Raw genomic sequence first — 14,310 nt, forward strand, 5'->3', positions numbered from 1 at the left:
GTCAGAGAAGTGTTCTGGGCAAAATGTCATTTACTTTCAGCCTTAAAGAAGGAAAAAAACCAGGTGTGCTTTAATGAAGAGGGGGAGTTCTGTGAATGAGATGTAATATATTTAAAGAAAACATGAATTTCATACAGGGAATTCATTACAGTTGTCAAATATTTGGGATGAGAAAAGGCCATACTTAAGTGGCTAGAAGTTGGAAGAGACTAGGACAAGAAAATCTCTATTTTTTTTTATTTTTTAGCCTTTCCTATGGTGCTGAGAAGTTTTTTAAATATATAAATCTCTTACTCTTTTACTGACATGTATGTTTATTTAATCTGTGTGGTTCCTAGGAAACTTCAGATTTTAGGAAGACACACAAGATATGCAAAGATAATTGATTGCAACAAATAATACAGATCAGTGGTATAAAAATTAAATAACTGAAGCAGAAAGACTAAAGGTTTCAAATGATCTAAGCCTTTCAACACTGCTAAGTATGAGAGGAAGGATGCTTTATGCTGTCTTTTGTGTTCTTCATACAAACTATTTAAATGGGGAGCAAAGTCTCCTCTGTTTTTGCCTATAACTCCTTAGCAAGCAGAATGTTCTCCAAACTAGGCATTACAGAGTAATACATTAGAGAATTGTACGGTAAGCTAAATATTACATCATATTCCTCTCTATCCAGATAAATGAACTTTAGAAATTTCTTTTTTCTTTTTTTTTTTTTTTTTTTAATTTGTAATTGTTGCTGTTTTGTTTTGTTTTGTTTTGTTTTTGAGACAGTCTCTCTGTCACTCAGGCTGGAATTCAGTGGTGAACAATCACAGCTTACTGTAGCCTTAGCCTCCCAGGCTAAAGCAATCCTCTCACTTTAGCCTTCTAAATAGCTGGTAGCTGGGACCATAGGTGCAAACCACCTCACCTCGTGGTTGTTTTCTTTTTTTGTTTTTTTTTTTTTTTAAAGATGGAGCCAACCGTGTCGGCCAAGCTGGTCTTGAACTCCTGACCTCAGGTGATCCACCCACCTTGGCCTCCCAAAGTGCTAGGATTACAGGCATGAGCCACCGTGCCCGGCTCTTTTTTAAAATTTCTTATAAAGTTTTGCTGTATTGCCCAGGATGGTCTTGAACTCCAGGGCTCAAAGGATCCTCTAACCTTGGCCTCCCAAAGTGCTGGGATTACAGGTCTTCATGCCCAGCTGGTGTTTTTTGTTTTTTAATCTAAATTTCAACATTTGAAAATACAGTTTTTAAAATTACAATTTCTACTACACATTACAGTCCTTTTCAAGCATGCTTCTGTGTATGTTAACAGAAGTCAGTTGTTAAATATAGTTGAAATGTGTTTTTTCTCTCTACAGTGTACCACACCCTCTTTTTGGGCAAATAATATGGATGGAGTTGGGGGTTGGGGGGAGTGTAGAATACTGTCAGGTTTGCCTTATCACATTTGATCTGCCTTTAATTAACAGTAGTGAAGTTCCCTTCAACTGTTAAAAATTCTTTTGTTGACAGCTCTACAGGCAAAACAACTTTGATACTTTGTTAGAAATTGGAACTCAAAACTTTTTAGCTTTTTTTTTTTTTTTTGAGATGGAGTTTCGCTCTTGTTACCCAGGCTGGAGTGCAATGGCGCGATCTCGGCTCACCGCAACCTCCGCCTCCTGGGTTCAGGCAATTCTCCTGCCTCAGCCTCCTGAGGAGCTGGGATTACAGGCACGCACCACCATGCCCAGCTAATTTTTTGTATTTTTAGTAGAGACGGGGTTTCACCATGTTGTCCAGGCTGGTCTCGATCTCTCGACCTCGTGATCCACCCGCCTCAGCCTCCCAAAGTGCTGGGATTACAGGCTTGAGCCACCGCGCCCGGCTAACTTTTTAGCTTTAATCTCTTTGTTCATGGAACCAATTGTTTTGATTACTGGTGGTTTCTTAAGAGTGCCCCTTGTGTAAGTCCGTTCTCACGATGCTAATAAAAACATACCCAGGACTGGGTAATTCATAAAGGGAAGAGGTTTAATTGACTCACAGTTCCACAGGGATAGGGAGGTCTCAGAAACCTTTAATCATGGTAGAAGGAGAAGCAAACGCATCATTCTTCACATGGTGGCGGGAAGAAGGAGAGCAAAGAGGGGGAAAGGCCCCTTTTAAAACTATCAGATCTTGTGAGAACTCGCTATCACGAGAACAGCATGAGGGCAGCCGCCTCCATGATTGACCGGGTCCCACCCATGATGTGGGAATTATGGGAACAATAAGATGAAATTTGGACCGGGACACAGCCAAACATATCACTCCTGTTGCTTTCTTAATGGATAGTTTTCAAACTGAGGTGTTTTTCAAAATGTGTATTCCTTTGTTTCATTTCCAGCAACTCTGGTTCTGAAAATGGGGTATGTGTGTCCAGGAATTTGAATATTGAATATCACCTCTGTGACTCTGATGTAGGTAGTTCCTAGACCATGGTTTTCAATGAATAGAATGTGAATGGTATTGCATACTTTCATTATTTTCTTAGAATAAATTGCTTGGACAAATGAGATGTAATTTTACCGAAATAGGTGTATCTAAAATTTTTCTGAACTATAAATAAGGAAAATTTTGACACTTTTAAAATGTTATTCTGGCCTTTGTTAGTTGTTCTGTACCATATTTGTCTCTAAGTGTATGTAATTGTATGAAAGCAGTGAGTAGAACTGATATTGAATGGCAAAATTTGCTTATAAATGGTAATCTTCATGAGGCTATAAAGCCACTCTGAAAGAGTTGGATTTATCAATCATGTAAAAAAGACTTAGTACCCCTTTCATATATTCATATTAACAAATGAGGCTAATTATATTTTATTGAGTACATTTTGATTTGTTCCAGTAGCCGGATCGAGCTGGGAGATGTGACACCACACAATATTAAACAGTTGAAAAGATTGAATCAGGTCATCTTTCCAGTCAGCTACAATGACAAGTTCTACAAGGATGTGCTGGAGGTTGGCGAGCTAGCAAAACTTGGTATAATACAGTTTTTTTTCTTCCCTTCTTTTCTTTCTTACTGTTCTTGAACTCTAGTTTTTTATAGAGCAGAAAGAGTTAACTAGTTTACTTATATTACAAGTGAGGAAATGAGAGTGGTCTAGGTTGTGAGAAAAAATCTCAGAGAAATCAGTCGAATAAAATAATTGAATTTTAAAAAGAAATGCTAAATGTTCTTAATTATTTAGTGTATGTGCCTGTGAGTTTTCACTTTTTAAACTATACTCTAGGGGAGACTTAAACTTCCTAAGATGGCGTAAGAGTTTTGAGGTCATTGATATTCATGGAATGGTTGATGAAATTTAATGCTGATAGCAACAGTGTAGTCCTTTAAAAGGGAAAAAGATTAAATAAAATGTGTTACTCTGTTGTTATATCTTTGTATTTTCCTTGGCAGCCTATTTCAATGATATTGCTGTAGGTGCGGTATGCTGTAGGGTGGATCATTCACAGAACCAGAAGAGACTTTACATCATGACACTAGGATGTCTGGCACCTTACCGAAGGCTAGGAATAGGTAAAAAATTATTTGCGTGGTTTTTTTGGTTTTTTGTGTTTTTTTTTTTTGGTTTTTTTTTTTTTACTTCAGAGAAGCATAAATATATTATTTGTCAATGTGTCTGACCCCGTTAGTTAATTGGGTCTTTTTAAGGAATACGGAGAAAGGGTTACTGAATTATATAAAATGTGGTGAAAATAACTAATGTTTATTAACGAAATTCTGTCAGAAGCCCTACATAGATTTGTTGTGTATGTAGAACTCAATAAATAGTTCAGATGGCAAATGGATAGATGTATAATTTAAAGGCTGATTTACAAAGTCACATATTTGTTTGTTTTATTAACAGGAACTAAAATGTTAAATCATGTCTTAAACATCTGTGAAAAAGATGGTACTTTTGACAACATCTATCTGTAAGTAAAATAATATTTAATGTTCTTATCAAAGTGGTTTAATAAATTGGCAGTAGAAATCTTTACTAGAAACTTTAAAATCTGGTCACTATTGTGCCTTTGGAAACACTATGGAAGTAGTTGGGTGGTTGTTAGTTTTGTTTTATTAATAGTAGTAGATTAGGAACCTGAGATAGAACACATTGCTTTATTATATTACAATGAGAGCTCCAAAGTCATAAGGGTGAAATCAGGATTAAAACTCAGGCCTTCAGAATTCACAGCCATTCAAGACTTTAAATACTACTTTTCTTGTGGAAAACCTTGTGTGTTTTGTTCAGGGATAATGTGACATGATCATTTTTAGTAGAGTTTCATAATCAAAATCAGGGATTACCTAGCTGAGATTATACTTGAATCTCAGGAGACTATAGATTAAGAGCTATGACTAAGATCACAGTCATAGATGTTCATAATTTAGTTTGGCCATGTGAGAGATTATACGGTGTTACAATTTTTGAGACGTACCAGGCCAGGTGCGGTGGCTCACACCTGTAAACCAAGCACTTTAGAGGCCAAAGCGGACGGATCACCTGAGATTGGGAGTTCAAGATCAGCCTGACCAACATGGTGAAACCCCGTCTTAATTAAAAAGAAAAAAGACATACCAGGCTGGGCGCAGTGGTTCATGCCTGTAATTCCAGCACTTTGGGAGACCAAGGCAGAAAGACCACAAGGTCAAGAGATTGAGACCATGATGAAACCTCGTCTCTACTTAAAAATACAAAAATTAGCTGGGCGTGGTGGCGTGCGCCTATAGTCCCAGCTACTCAGGAGACTGAGGGAGGCGAATTGCTTGAACCTGGGAGGCAGAAGTTGCAGTGAGCCGAGATTGCACCACTGCACTCCAGCCTGGTGCCTAGTGACACAGCAAGACTCTGTCTTAAATAAAAAAAAAAAAAGACATACCATGTTTTTGATCAATCAGAAAGAATATATATATTCAAACTTTGAGACCCTAGCTTTTTATTTTTCATCATTTTTTTCTGTGTGTTATTAGGGCCTTTGAATAATATTTCTTCTTTTTTTTTTTTTTTTTTTTTCTTGCTTGCTTGTTTGTTTTTTGAGACAGTCTTACTCTGTGGCCAGGCTGGAGTGCAGTGGCACAATCTTTGCTCACTGAAACCTTGGGTTCAAACGATTCTCCTTCCTCAGCTTCCCAAGTAGCTGGGACTACAGGTGTGCGCCACCATGCCTGGCTGATTTTTTGTATTTTAGTAGAGATGGGGTTTTGCCATGTTGGCCAGGATGATCTCCATCTCCTGACCTCGTGATCTGCCAGCCTTGGCCTCCCAAAGTGCTGGGATTACAAAGGCATGAGCCACTGCACCCAGCCATAATTTCTCCTCTTAAAATGAAAAATATTTTGATAGCTATGTTACTTTACCCTTCGTTGACTACAAGAATAAACACTATGAGCCTTCTAAACTCAGCCAGCTGTCTTACAAATGTTAAATAAGATTAGATTAAAAGTATAAAATTTCATCAAAAGCTTTTAGGTAAGCATGCCTAACCTTTGTTGATTATTGGTAATTGTAAAGAGAATGTAACAAATGTCTGCAGTATTCTAGCTCCAACCAATTTGGAGGTATCTGCGGAGAATGCTTAAAACCTGATGAAACCTTAATTTTAATTTTTTTTCTGATATTCTCTTATGTCTCAGGCATGTCCAGATCAGCAACGAGTCGGCAATTGACTTCTACAGGAAGTTTGGCTTTGAGATTATCGAGACAAAGAAGAACTACTATAAAAGGATAGAGCCCGCAGATGCTCATGTCCTGCAGAAAAACCTCAAAGTTCCTTCTGGTCAGAATGCAGATGTGCAAAAGACAGACAACTGAACAAATTACAAATGAACTTTCTTGCACTTGCTTGTCGCCAAATAAAAGAGAGGCCCATTGATTCCCCCCATTTTCTTTTAAAGCTTTTCTCCCTTCTTTTTCTTGTTTTTCCTTCTTCCTTTTGTTTCCTCTAAGAGTTTTAATACTTTCAAGGACTTTAAAAAAAAATCATGTTTGGATTGTTTTCTCTTATTTTTTGTGAGGTGGTTTGAAGGAAGGAAAAGGAGATCTGTTTAATTTTTCAGTTAAAGTTAGATGGTCCTAAAAATTTAGTTGTCAAATAATTTCAAATTTAATGTCCTGCTTTCACATTGAATGGCAGAGCCCACAAAATATTATGTATTTCAAAAGACAAATAGAAGCAGCAGCAATATCTTATTCTCTAATTCATAGACAAGTTGAGTGTGCTTGTGGTACTTTGGGTTTTTTAAGACTTTGTGGGATACTAATCCCTAGGCATTGCCTTCACTCCACCTTTAGTCCTTCTGAGCACACTCTCAGAAGTTGGAACATCGTTATCCTTGTAAGAAATACTAAGCTTATTTTGATTATTAAGCAATTATTTCTTCTCTTCTTGCTGGTGGGTGGGGCAGTTTGGTTTAGGTAGTATTATACCTTTGTCTAAATATTTGAGTTAAACTGCTTTTTTGCTATTGAGTGGGCTGGTTACTAGCAGGTTGGTTTTTCCTGCCGTTGATTGTTACTAGTGGCATTAACTTTTAGAATATGAGCTGGTGAGATTAATTTGTTTTAATATCCCAGCTAGAGATATGGCCTTTAACTGACTTAAAGAGGTTTGTTGTGATTTAATTTTTTCCCTGTTCCTTTTTCTTCAGTAAACCCAAAAATAGTCTAACCTTAAAAATTGAGTTGATGTCCTTATAGGTCACTACCCCTAAATAAACCTGAAGCAGGTGTTTTCTGTTGAACATAATAAAAAATACCTAAAGGAAGCTTAGATGGACTGTGACATAATAAATGCAATTAATGTCATCCAGTGCCAGCTGTTAAAAGTGTAACCACTGAGCATTTGATTTTACGGGAAAAAATATCTAGGCAGTATTTTTGAGAATAACATAGCAGTGCTATTGCATATCTGTTGGAGAGCATCCCAGATTTGCTTATACTCTGTGCCTGTGATACTGAGTTTAAGGATTTGGGGCAGGGGTAATTGTTAAACATACTGCTTCTATTCTTGGAAAAGCAGAAGTGTAAAGTGTTAATAATACAAATGGCACTGTGACCTCCTCCACTGAGAGGACTGGTTTATGCCAGATCATTTTCTGGCACATAGGGAGTGGCTTTGACAGGTTGATAACTTTGTAAGATGGGAGACATCTGAAATATTTATGTTTATAGTCCCATCTCCAATAGTTAGAAATTTTCTCAGACTTTAAAATAATGCACAGGACTTGAGCTTTCTGTCATTTGACTTTAAAAGGAAGTTTCATTTGTAGTATTTATCCTCTTATGTAAAATTCTGGTATAAAAGTCTCATCTCCAAATATGTTAAATGACAAAATTATTTTATAAAATGTTTATGCACACTTTATAACCTTAAGTTTTTGAGAATGTGAAAGTACAAAGTGCAGTAGACTTCAACAGTCTTGAGTGCCAATAATAATACAGAAAAAGAAGACAGTTAATGAATGGGTTTATAGAGTTCTAATCTTAAGATGGTAAAAATGTAAAAAGACCTTGCTGGTTTTTTGGGGGATGTTCATTTCTTAAACAATCCAAATCTAAGCTTAGAAGAAAAGTTTAGCATTAAGCACCTTTATCTTCATGGATAAGCTTCAGCTTGCTCTTGCCAAGAGATGAGTGCTTGAGTTACAGAAAGTGTAATTAGTTTGAAGAATACAGCAGCCTTTTTGTAAACTTCCCAGATATCAAAATGGACTTTGATATATAAATGGTTTTCTGAGATGACACTGCCTCTATTTCTATAACCATTTCACCTGGACTATCTAATCAGTCCTATGAATGTATCCCTAAATGTGGTTATTGAAAACCGAATAGCTGCCTCATGACAAGTACATGTTATTTAAGGAGGAAAAATATTAAATTTTGAATTGTGTAGGCTCCCTATCAATATATATAGAGTTTCTTTTTCCACGCTACTCAGTGACTTAAACTGTAAATGTTTATAAAAGGTTAATTGTCCTACATCAAACTTGTATTAAATAATTCCATCCACTTACGGAGGAGGAGGAGAAAAATGTGGAAGAGGTAAAAAGTCGGGCACAACTTCATATGCCTATGAGTCAGGAAAGATCGAGCTAATATCCCATGTTGAGCTGATTATTTTGATATATGATGATAATTATCTTTGAGGTAGAACAATTCTGTTAACTAGGAAATGACAGGATATATCCATCATATTTTTCAGGACAAAATAGTTTTTACTGTGGGACAAATAGGTTAAAATTACACTTTATGGTAGTTGCATTTAGGTTTTAAAGCAAAGAATCTGTAGAGAAATCTATGCAATATATAGTATGCCCAGATTAGTTTTCATTTGGGAGAAGTTCTGAAATATCTCTGAAGCAGTTTGTTTACTCATCAATTGAAAAGTCCTCCAAAAAGAGAACTATTGGGAAACCATGGTGTGTGGTGGTGGAAAAGAAAAGCTCCCTCAGTTTTTTGGAGGGAATAACTTTAAAAAAATACTTAAATGGCTAAGTATACTTGGTGCAGTTAAGAATTAAACTTGTCAATTTTAACATTGCTGTTACATCTGAAATAAACGTGTTGTTCTGTTAGTGATCTGTGATACCTATAAATGTCAAAACTGTATTGTTGAATTCTACAGCCAGCAACTGTACATACTCATTGTGTAGTGTTTTCGTTACTGCTTGAATTTAGTTTCACATTTCTTTAAGGTCTAATATTAAAATCATTAAAATAGGCCAGGTGTAATTAAGGCATTCTAATTCAGATCTTATGTGACTTGCTAGGTACACTGCCCAATAACTACAGTTCAGTTCCAATGAGAAAGAAAAAATAAGATCCAAGGAACTGTCTTGCTGCTATATTTTGAATGTAATTGTTAGAAATACACTTTAGGCTGCAATCTAATTAGCAATATGTATTGGTTACAGATGACATTCAGGTTTTTGCTTTGTTTTGTTTGTAGGAAGGAAGAAGTTCAATGAGTTGGGAATTGGTTTCTAAACTTTTTCCTGAATATCAAACAAACGTGAATTTAAGAATTTTATTTTAACAATTAATTCAGTATTTATTTCTAGTCAAAATTGTTATAATTAGAGTTTTGCTTTTTTCATTCAAGCTCCTTGTCTAGTGTGTCTTAGTTACTACTGTAGTTTAAAACAATAAACATGTATTATCTCCCACAGTTCTGGGTCAGGAATCTAGGAGTTGCTTAACTGGGTTGTTCTGTCTTGAGTTCTCAGAAGGTTGCCGTCAAGCTGTTAGCCAGGACTGTGCCATCTTGAAGCTTGACAAGGCTAGAGGAGTCATTTCCCACATGTCTTGCTCTTGTGGCCCTTGGGCTTCAGTTCCTCATTATGTGGGTATCACCATGGGGCTGCCTGATGGGCAACTGGCATGTGGCTTTCCCCAGAGCAGGTGATACATGAAAGTGAGCAGAAGCCTTATTTTTTAATGATGTAGCCTCAGGTGACATCATTTCTGCCATATTCCATTAGTCACACAGAGCAACCATTGAATCAGCCTGGTATAGTGTGGGAGAGGGGACTACACAAGGATGTGAATACTGGGAGGTGGATATCATTGGACCCTCTAGGAGGCTGTCTCTCACACCTCAGAGAAGATGCTGGACTTGACTCCCAAGGTCAGAGTAGTTTTGGTTAGGTTGTGTTTTATTAGTCTCTAAAGGGAGTAATTTTCTATGAGGGTTAGAAAGCACTGCACTTTACAGTTATTCAGGATAGAAAAATGGTCGGTCTAAAGGCTCTGCTCTTGTGGTTGGGATTTCAGTGGGGAGGGGAGAGAGATGCTGTTCTCACTGAGTGATTTGAACATTTCTGGGAAATTGGATACTAAAGTCATAAGTAGGAACAGTGAGCCTATGGAAATTTTTCAGGGTGTAAATGTTTTCGATGGCAGAGTGTCCTTAACTGGTTTTCCCGTTCAAGGCTGAACTTTAGGAAGTTAGTCCTAATTTATGATACAGCCAAGTAATATAGTCATATTGGAAAAAGGGCTTGAATCAGATTTCTTAATGTATGTGTAGTTAACTTGGTAGAACATTGAGAAATGTCAGAGAACAATGTGTTACTGGGGCAGAAATTCTCAACCTTTTCAGTTCCCTAAAATTAAGATACTTGATTTCTTAGGTGAAAAATTTTTTTTTTTATCTAGAATGAATCAAGTTGTGTTTGTTCCTTGCTCAGTAGCTTCTAGAAGAAGAAAAAATAGCATCAAGATCTGATTCAGAAATAGTTGGGAGCAGTAAGTTAATATGAAGGAATTGCTACTTATTACAGCCTAGATTTTAGATCTAGAAGAATTAAGACCTTTTAAAATTTGTGATGAAAGCTTAAATCCAGTATTTGGGAAGTTACTTTATTGGCTGGAATATTTTGGAGTTTGTAAACTTTGAATTAGATATTCCTGCTTTAACTGAAACTAATTTGCCACATAGCTTAATTTCATCCCATTTTTACTTGTTTTATTTACTGTCCTCAAAAACTCAAGGCATCTGAACTCAAAGGATAAACAGTATAAATTAAAGTGCATGTTAAATAACTGTAGCTTTCACAGGACATCTGATTATAATGCTTTTCTTTATTTGTCCATGCTTATAGAGCTTGTCTGGTTTATCTTTGAGAAACCAATTGCCAGTATCAAAAATCTTCTTAAAAGATTTGAACAATCTTGAATTATCCTTGTCACTAGCAATCTCTTCCCCCTAAAGTATAATAAAACTGTCAGATACTGTATGTGTAATTGCTTATGCGGGTAAAATTTGAATACACAGCCTAAACGGTAAAACCCAGTTCCCTTAATAAGATGAGGGCTTTGTTAGAGCACTTTAAAAATAGTTTTATAATATTCTTCATTTTCACCTTCCTAAGTTAGAAATGATCTTCCTTTAGTGGATATAAAAGTTGTACATTGTTTCTGCAAATGTATTGGGTGCCTACTATTCTGAGCTCTAGGGATACATTAGGGATCAAGGCAAATAATTTCTGTGATCTCATTAAAGGTAAGTAGAATTCTAGTCTAAGTAGAATTCATGTCTAAGTGAAGGTCATCTCTTTACTAAAATTAATCAGCTTCAAGGATCTACATTTTACCTTAGTTTTGAATTCCCTACATTGACTTCTCTCTAACATTGGCTCCCGTACAAACAAAAAGCCTTAATTCCCATAGGAGAACTGAGACTTAAAAGTGTGAAAAGGAGTACAAAAGAGATAGAAGTTCAGAATTTATGCAGCAGAAATAATCTAACATTGTAGAGGTTTTTTGTTGTTTTATTTTTAAGACAAAGTGTCACCGGGTATCACTGCAACCTCCACCAAATTCTGCTGTCTCAGCCTGCTGAGTAGCTGAGATTTATGCACCACCATGCCTGGCTAATTTTTATATTTTTAGTGGAGACAGGGTTTCACCATGTTGGCCAGCCTCTTCTCAAACTTCTGATCTCAGATGATCCTGCCTCAGTCTCCCAAAGTGCTAGAATTACAGGCTTGAGCCACTGTGCCTAGCCTAACATTGTAGAGGTTCTAATTCCATCATACGTACCTTGTTTCTCGACTCATGCAGCTTGTCTCATTCTAAATGGCCTTTCTCATGCTACAATTTAAAAACAGACTAGCTTTCTCATGCTGCAGTTTCAAAACTGTCAGCTCTGGTGACAGCTAGAGATCATATCATCAGACAAATGAGTTACCTACTTCACAATTTGACCTTTTGCATCAGGATCCAAAGAGTAAATTACTTCCTTCATTTTAGTTTCTGACTAACAGTTCTTCCCCAGATGATGCACCTAAATGCATGTAATGACCTCCTGGAGACTTGATTGAGTTTGTTTTACATATAAGCAAGTCTGTACGACCTTGGTTACATTTCTCTGCAAGTTTCCTGATTTATTTGCTTTATTTATTTCCTGTCTTACTTGCTTTGTTACAGTTACAACACTGCTAACTCCAAGTGTAACTTCCACAACTACTCAGTATCTACTAGCTTGGTCTTTTCTTGCCAAACCTTTCTTCCTTTTTCCCTGCATAGAATTGTCTAGAGTCCCTTCACAGCAAATGGAAGTTTTGCCTGTAATATGTACCCTGGGACAAGTTTAGAACGTGACTCCTGGATTATCACCAATCACTGACATTTTTAAATAACAAGACGCTCACTCCTTCATAGTACGCTGCCTTACATGAAATATTGTCATGGAATGTATTCACGAGATGAAGTGCTGACAGTTAAAAAGGTGAGTATGGCCCTTTAATTAAGGACTGTTAAGTATGGAGATGCTTAACAGTCTAGTAGAAAGTAAACATTTTTTCAATTGCCATGAGATACTATGTTGGGATGGGAGGCATAATTTTACAGAATTTTGAAGAAGACTTAATTTAAATTAGGTTTGAGTTTGGTTCTATTACTACAAACAAAATGAGTAATTATTGTGTCATGGTTCTTTAGACATCTCAGAATGAACAAAAATTATAAGTGTGCTTACAGAATTAAATATCTTTTCTGAGGCATAGTAGCACCACAGGAAACGTGTGTCCCGTAGCAGATATGAGATAACTTAGCTATTGGAAAAAATAATCTAGGACCAAAGTAATTGATTTAAAAAAAAAAAAATGTAGCCCAACTCCAGAGCTTTGCAAATTACAAGTAATAAGAATCACACTGCTTTAAAAAAAAAAAAAAAAAAGTCAAATTTAACAAATGTATACGTTTAAAAGGACAAAAATTCTGCATTGATTAAGTTGAGAGGGGTTTAAACAACTCAAATTCAACTTTTTTTTTTTGAGACGGAGTTTTGCTCTTGTTGCCCAGGCTGGAGTGCAATGGCACGATCTCGGCTCACCGCAACCTCTGCCTCCTGGGCTCAGGCAATTCTGCCTCAGCCTCCTGAGTAGCTGGGATTACAGGTACGCGCCACCATGCCCAGCTAATTTTTTGTATTTTTAGTAGAGACGGGGTTTCACCATGTTGACCAGGATGGTCTCGATCTCTTGACCTTGTGATCCACCCGCCTTGGCCTCCCAAAGTGCTGGGATTAAATTTAACTCTTTAAAGAGCCCCTATTCTAAGAAGAGCATTGAGATATTTTGTTAATGAAAAGAGCAAAAAGAAAATAATGGAAAAAGAATAGGTAATTTTTTAAAATATGGCTTTACTTTTGCCTAGTATTGCATTGGGTTCATTCATGACAGTAAGACTTACTGAGAGCTTACCTTGTATCAGGCACTGTGATTGGTGTTACCATACAACATAGTGCCTATAATTAACAATAATGTATACTTAAAAATTTGTGCGGAGGATAAATCTTATACATAAGTTTTTTAATCACAAAACAATAGAGGCTGAGAGGAAACTTCTGGACATAACAGATACAGCATTGTGATGGGTTCGTGGGTGGATACTTAGCTCCAAACTTAGCAAGTTGTATACTTCAGATAATGTGCAGCTTTTTGTCAGTCATACCTCAATAAAGTGCTTTTTTAAAAATTCACCGAAATAGATCATATCCTGGGTTGTAAGTCAAAATATAAGAAGGTTGGTATCTGGAAAATCTCTAAATATTTGAAAATTAAACACGCTTCTAAATAACATGTCTAAGAAGTTGTTGCAACAGAAGTGATAATATTTTGAACAGAAGGAAAATGAAAACTATCAGCTGGGCAAGGTGACTCCTGTAATCCCAGCACTTTGGGAGGCCAAAGTGGGCAGATCACAAGGTCAGGAGTTTGAAACCAGCCTGGCCAACGTGGTGAAACAATCTCTACTAAAAATACGAAAATTAGCCAGGCGTGGTGGCAGGTACCTGTAATCCCAGCTACTCGGGAAGCTGAGGCAGGATTACAAGCAGGAGCACCTGTAATCCCATCTATCCAGGTGGCCAAGGTTGTGCTCCAGCTTGGGCGACAGAGCAAGGCTCCCATTTTAAAAAAACAAAACAAAAAGGCTATCTAAAGTAAGGTGAAAAGGAAAAAAGGAGCAGAAACCAATAAGATTGAAGACAAAACAACACACAAAGCAACTGCCACTTTCAAAAAATAACATTGATAAACTTCAAGATTGATAAACTAGACTGATCGAAGAAAAGAGGCTAATTACTGATACCAGTAATGGCAGGGGACGTCACTACAGAACTTAGAATAAAAAGATAATACATCCAATACAACAACTTAGAAGAAATGGACATTTTTATTTTTGAAAGACAAATTACTAACGTTATTTGAGGAAAGTCGGGTTTGCAAAAGGTTAAACCAGGCATCCCCAGACTACGGCCTGCGGGCGGCATGTGGCCCCCTGAGGCCATTTATCTGGCCCCCA

At 36.8% G+C, this 14,310-nt stretch overlaps 1 protein-coding gene across 2 annotated transcripts in view; it reads left to right on the forward strand.

Annotated features, from left to right (window-relative positions):
• The window catches only part of NAA50 (N-alpha-acetyltransferase 50, NatE catalytic subunit), a 29,541-nt gene extending 20,965 nt beyond the window's left edge, over positions 1 to 8,576 (forward strand). The window contains exons 2-5 of one of the 2 annotated variants that reach the window (XM_010345977.3): positions 2,865 to 2,998; positions 3,417 to 3,536; positions 3,868 to 3,934; positions 5,637 to 8,576. In XM_010345977.3, coding sequence (XP_010344279.1) covers positions 2,865 to 2,998; positions 3,417 to 3,536; positions 3,868 to 3,934; positions 5,637 to 5,814 — 499 coding nt within the window. In that variant the 3' untranslated portion in view covers positions 5,815 to 8,576. Of the gene's footprint in view, positions 1 to 2,861; positions 2,999 to 3,416; positions 3,537 to 3,867; positions 3,935 to 5,636 lie in introns of both variants that reach the window. The other variant, XM_003935450.4, reaches the window with a different exon arrangement.
• Positions 8,577 to 14,310: the final 5,734 nt, after the last annotated feature.

This window comes from Saimiri boliviensis, chromosome 8 (genome assembly GCF_048565385.1).
Source record: "Saimiri boliviensis isolate mSaiBol1 chromosome 8, mSaiBol1.pri, whole genome shotgun sequence".
In the NCBI taxonomy this organism is placed as follows: domain Eukaryota; kingdom Metazoa; phylum Chordata; class Mammalia; order Primates; family Cebidae; genus Saimiri; species Saimiri boliviensis.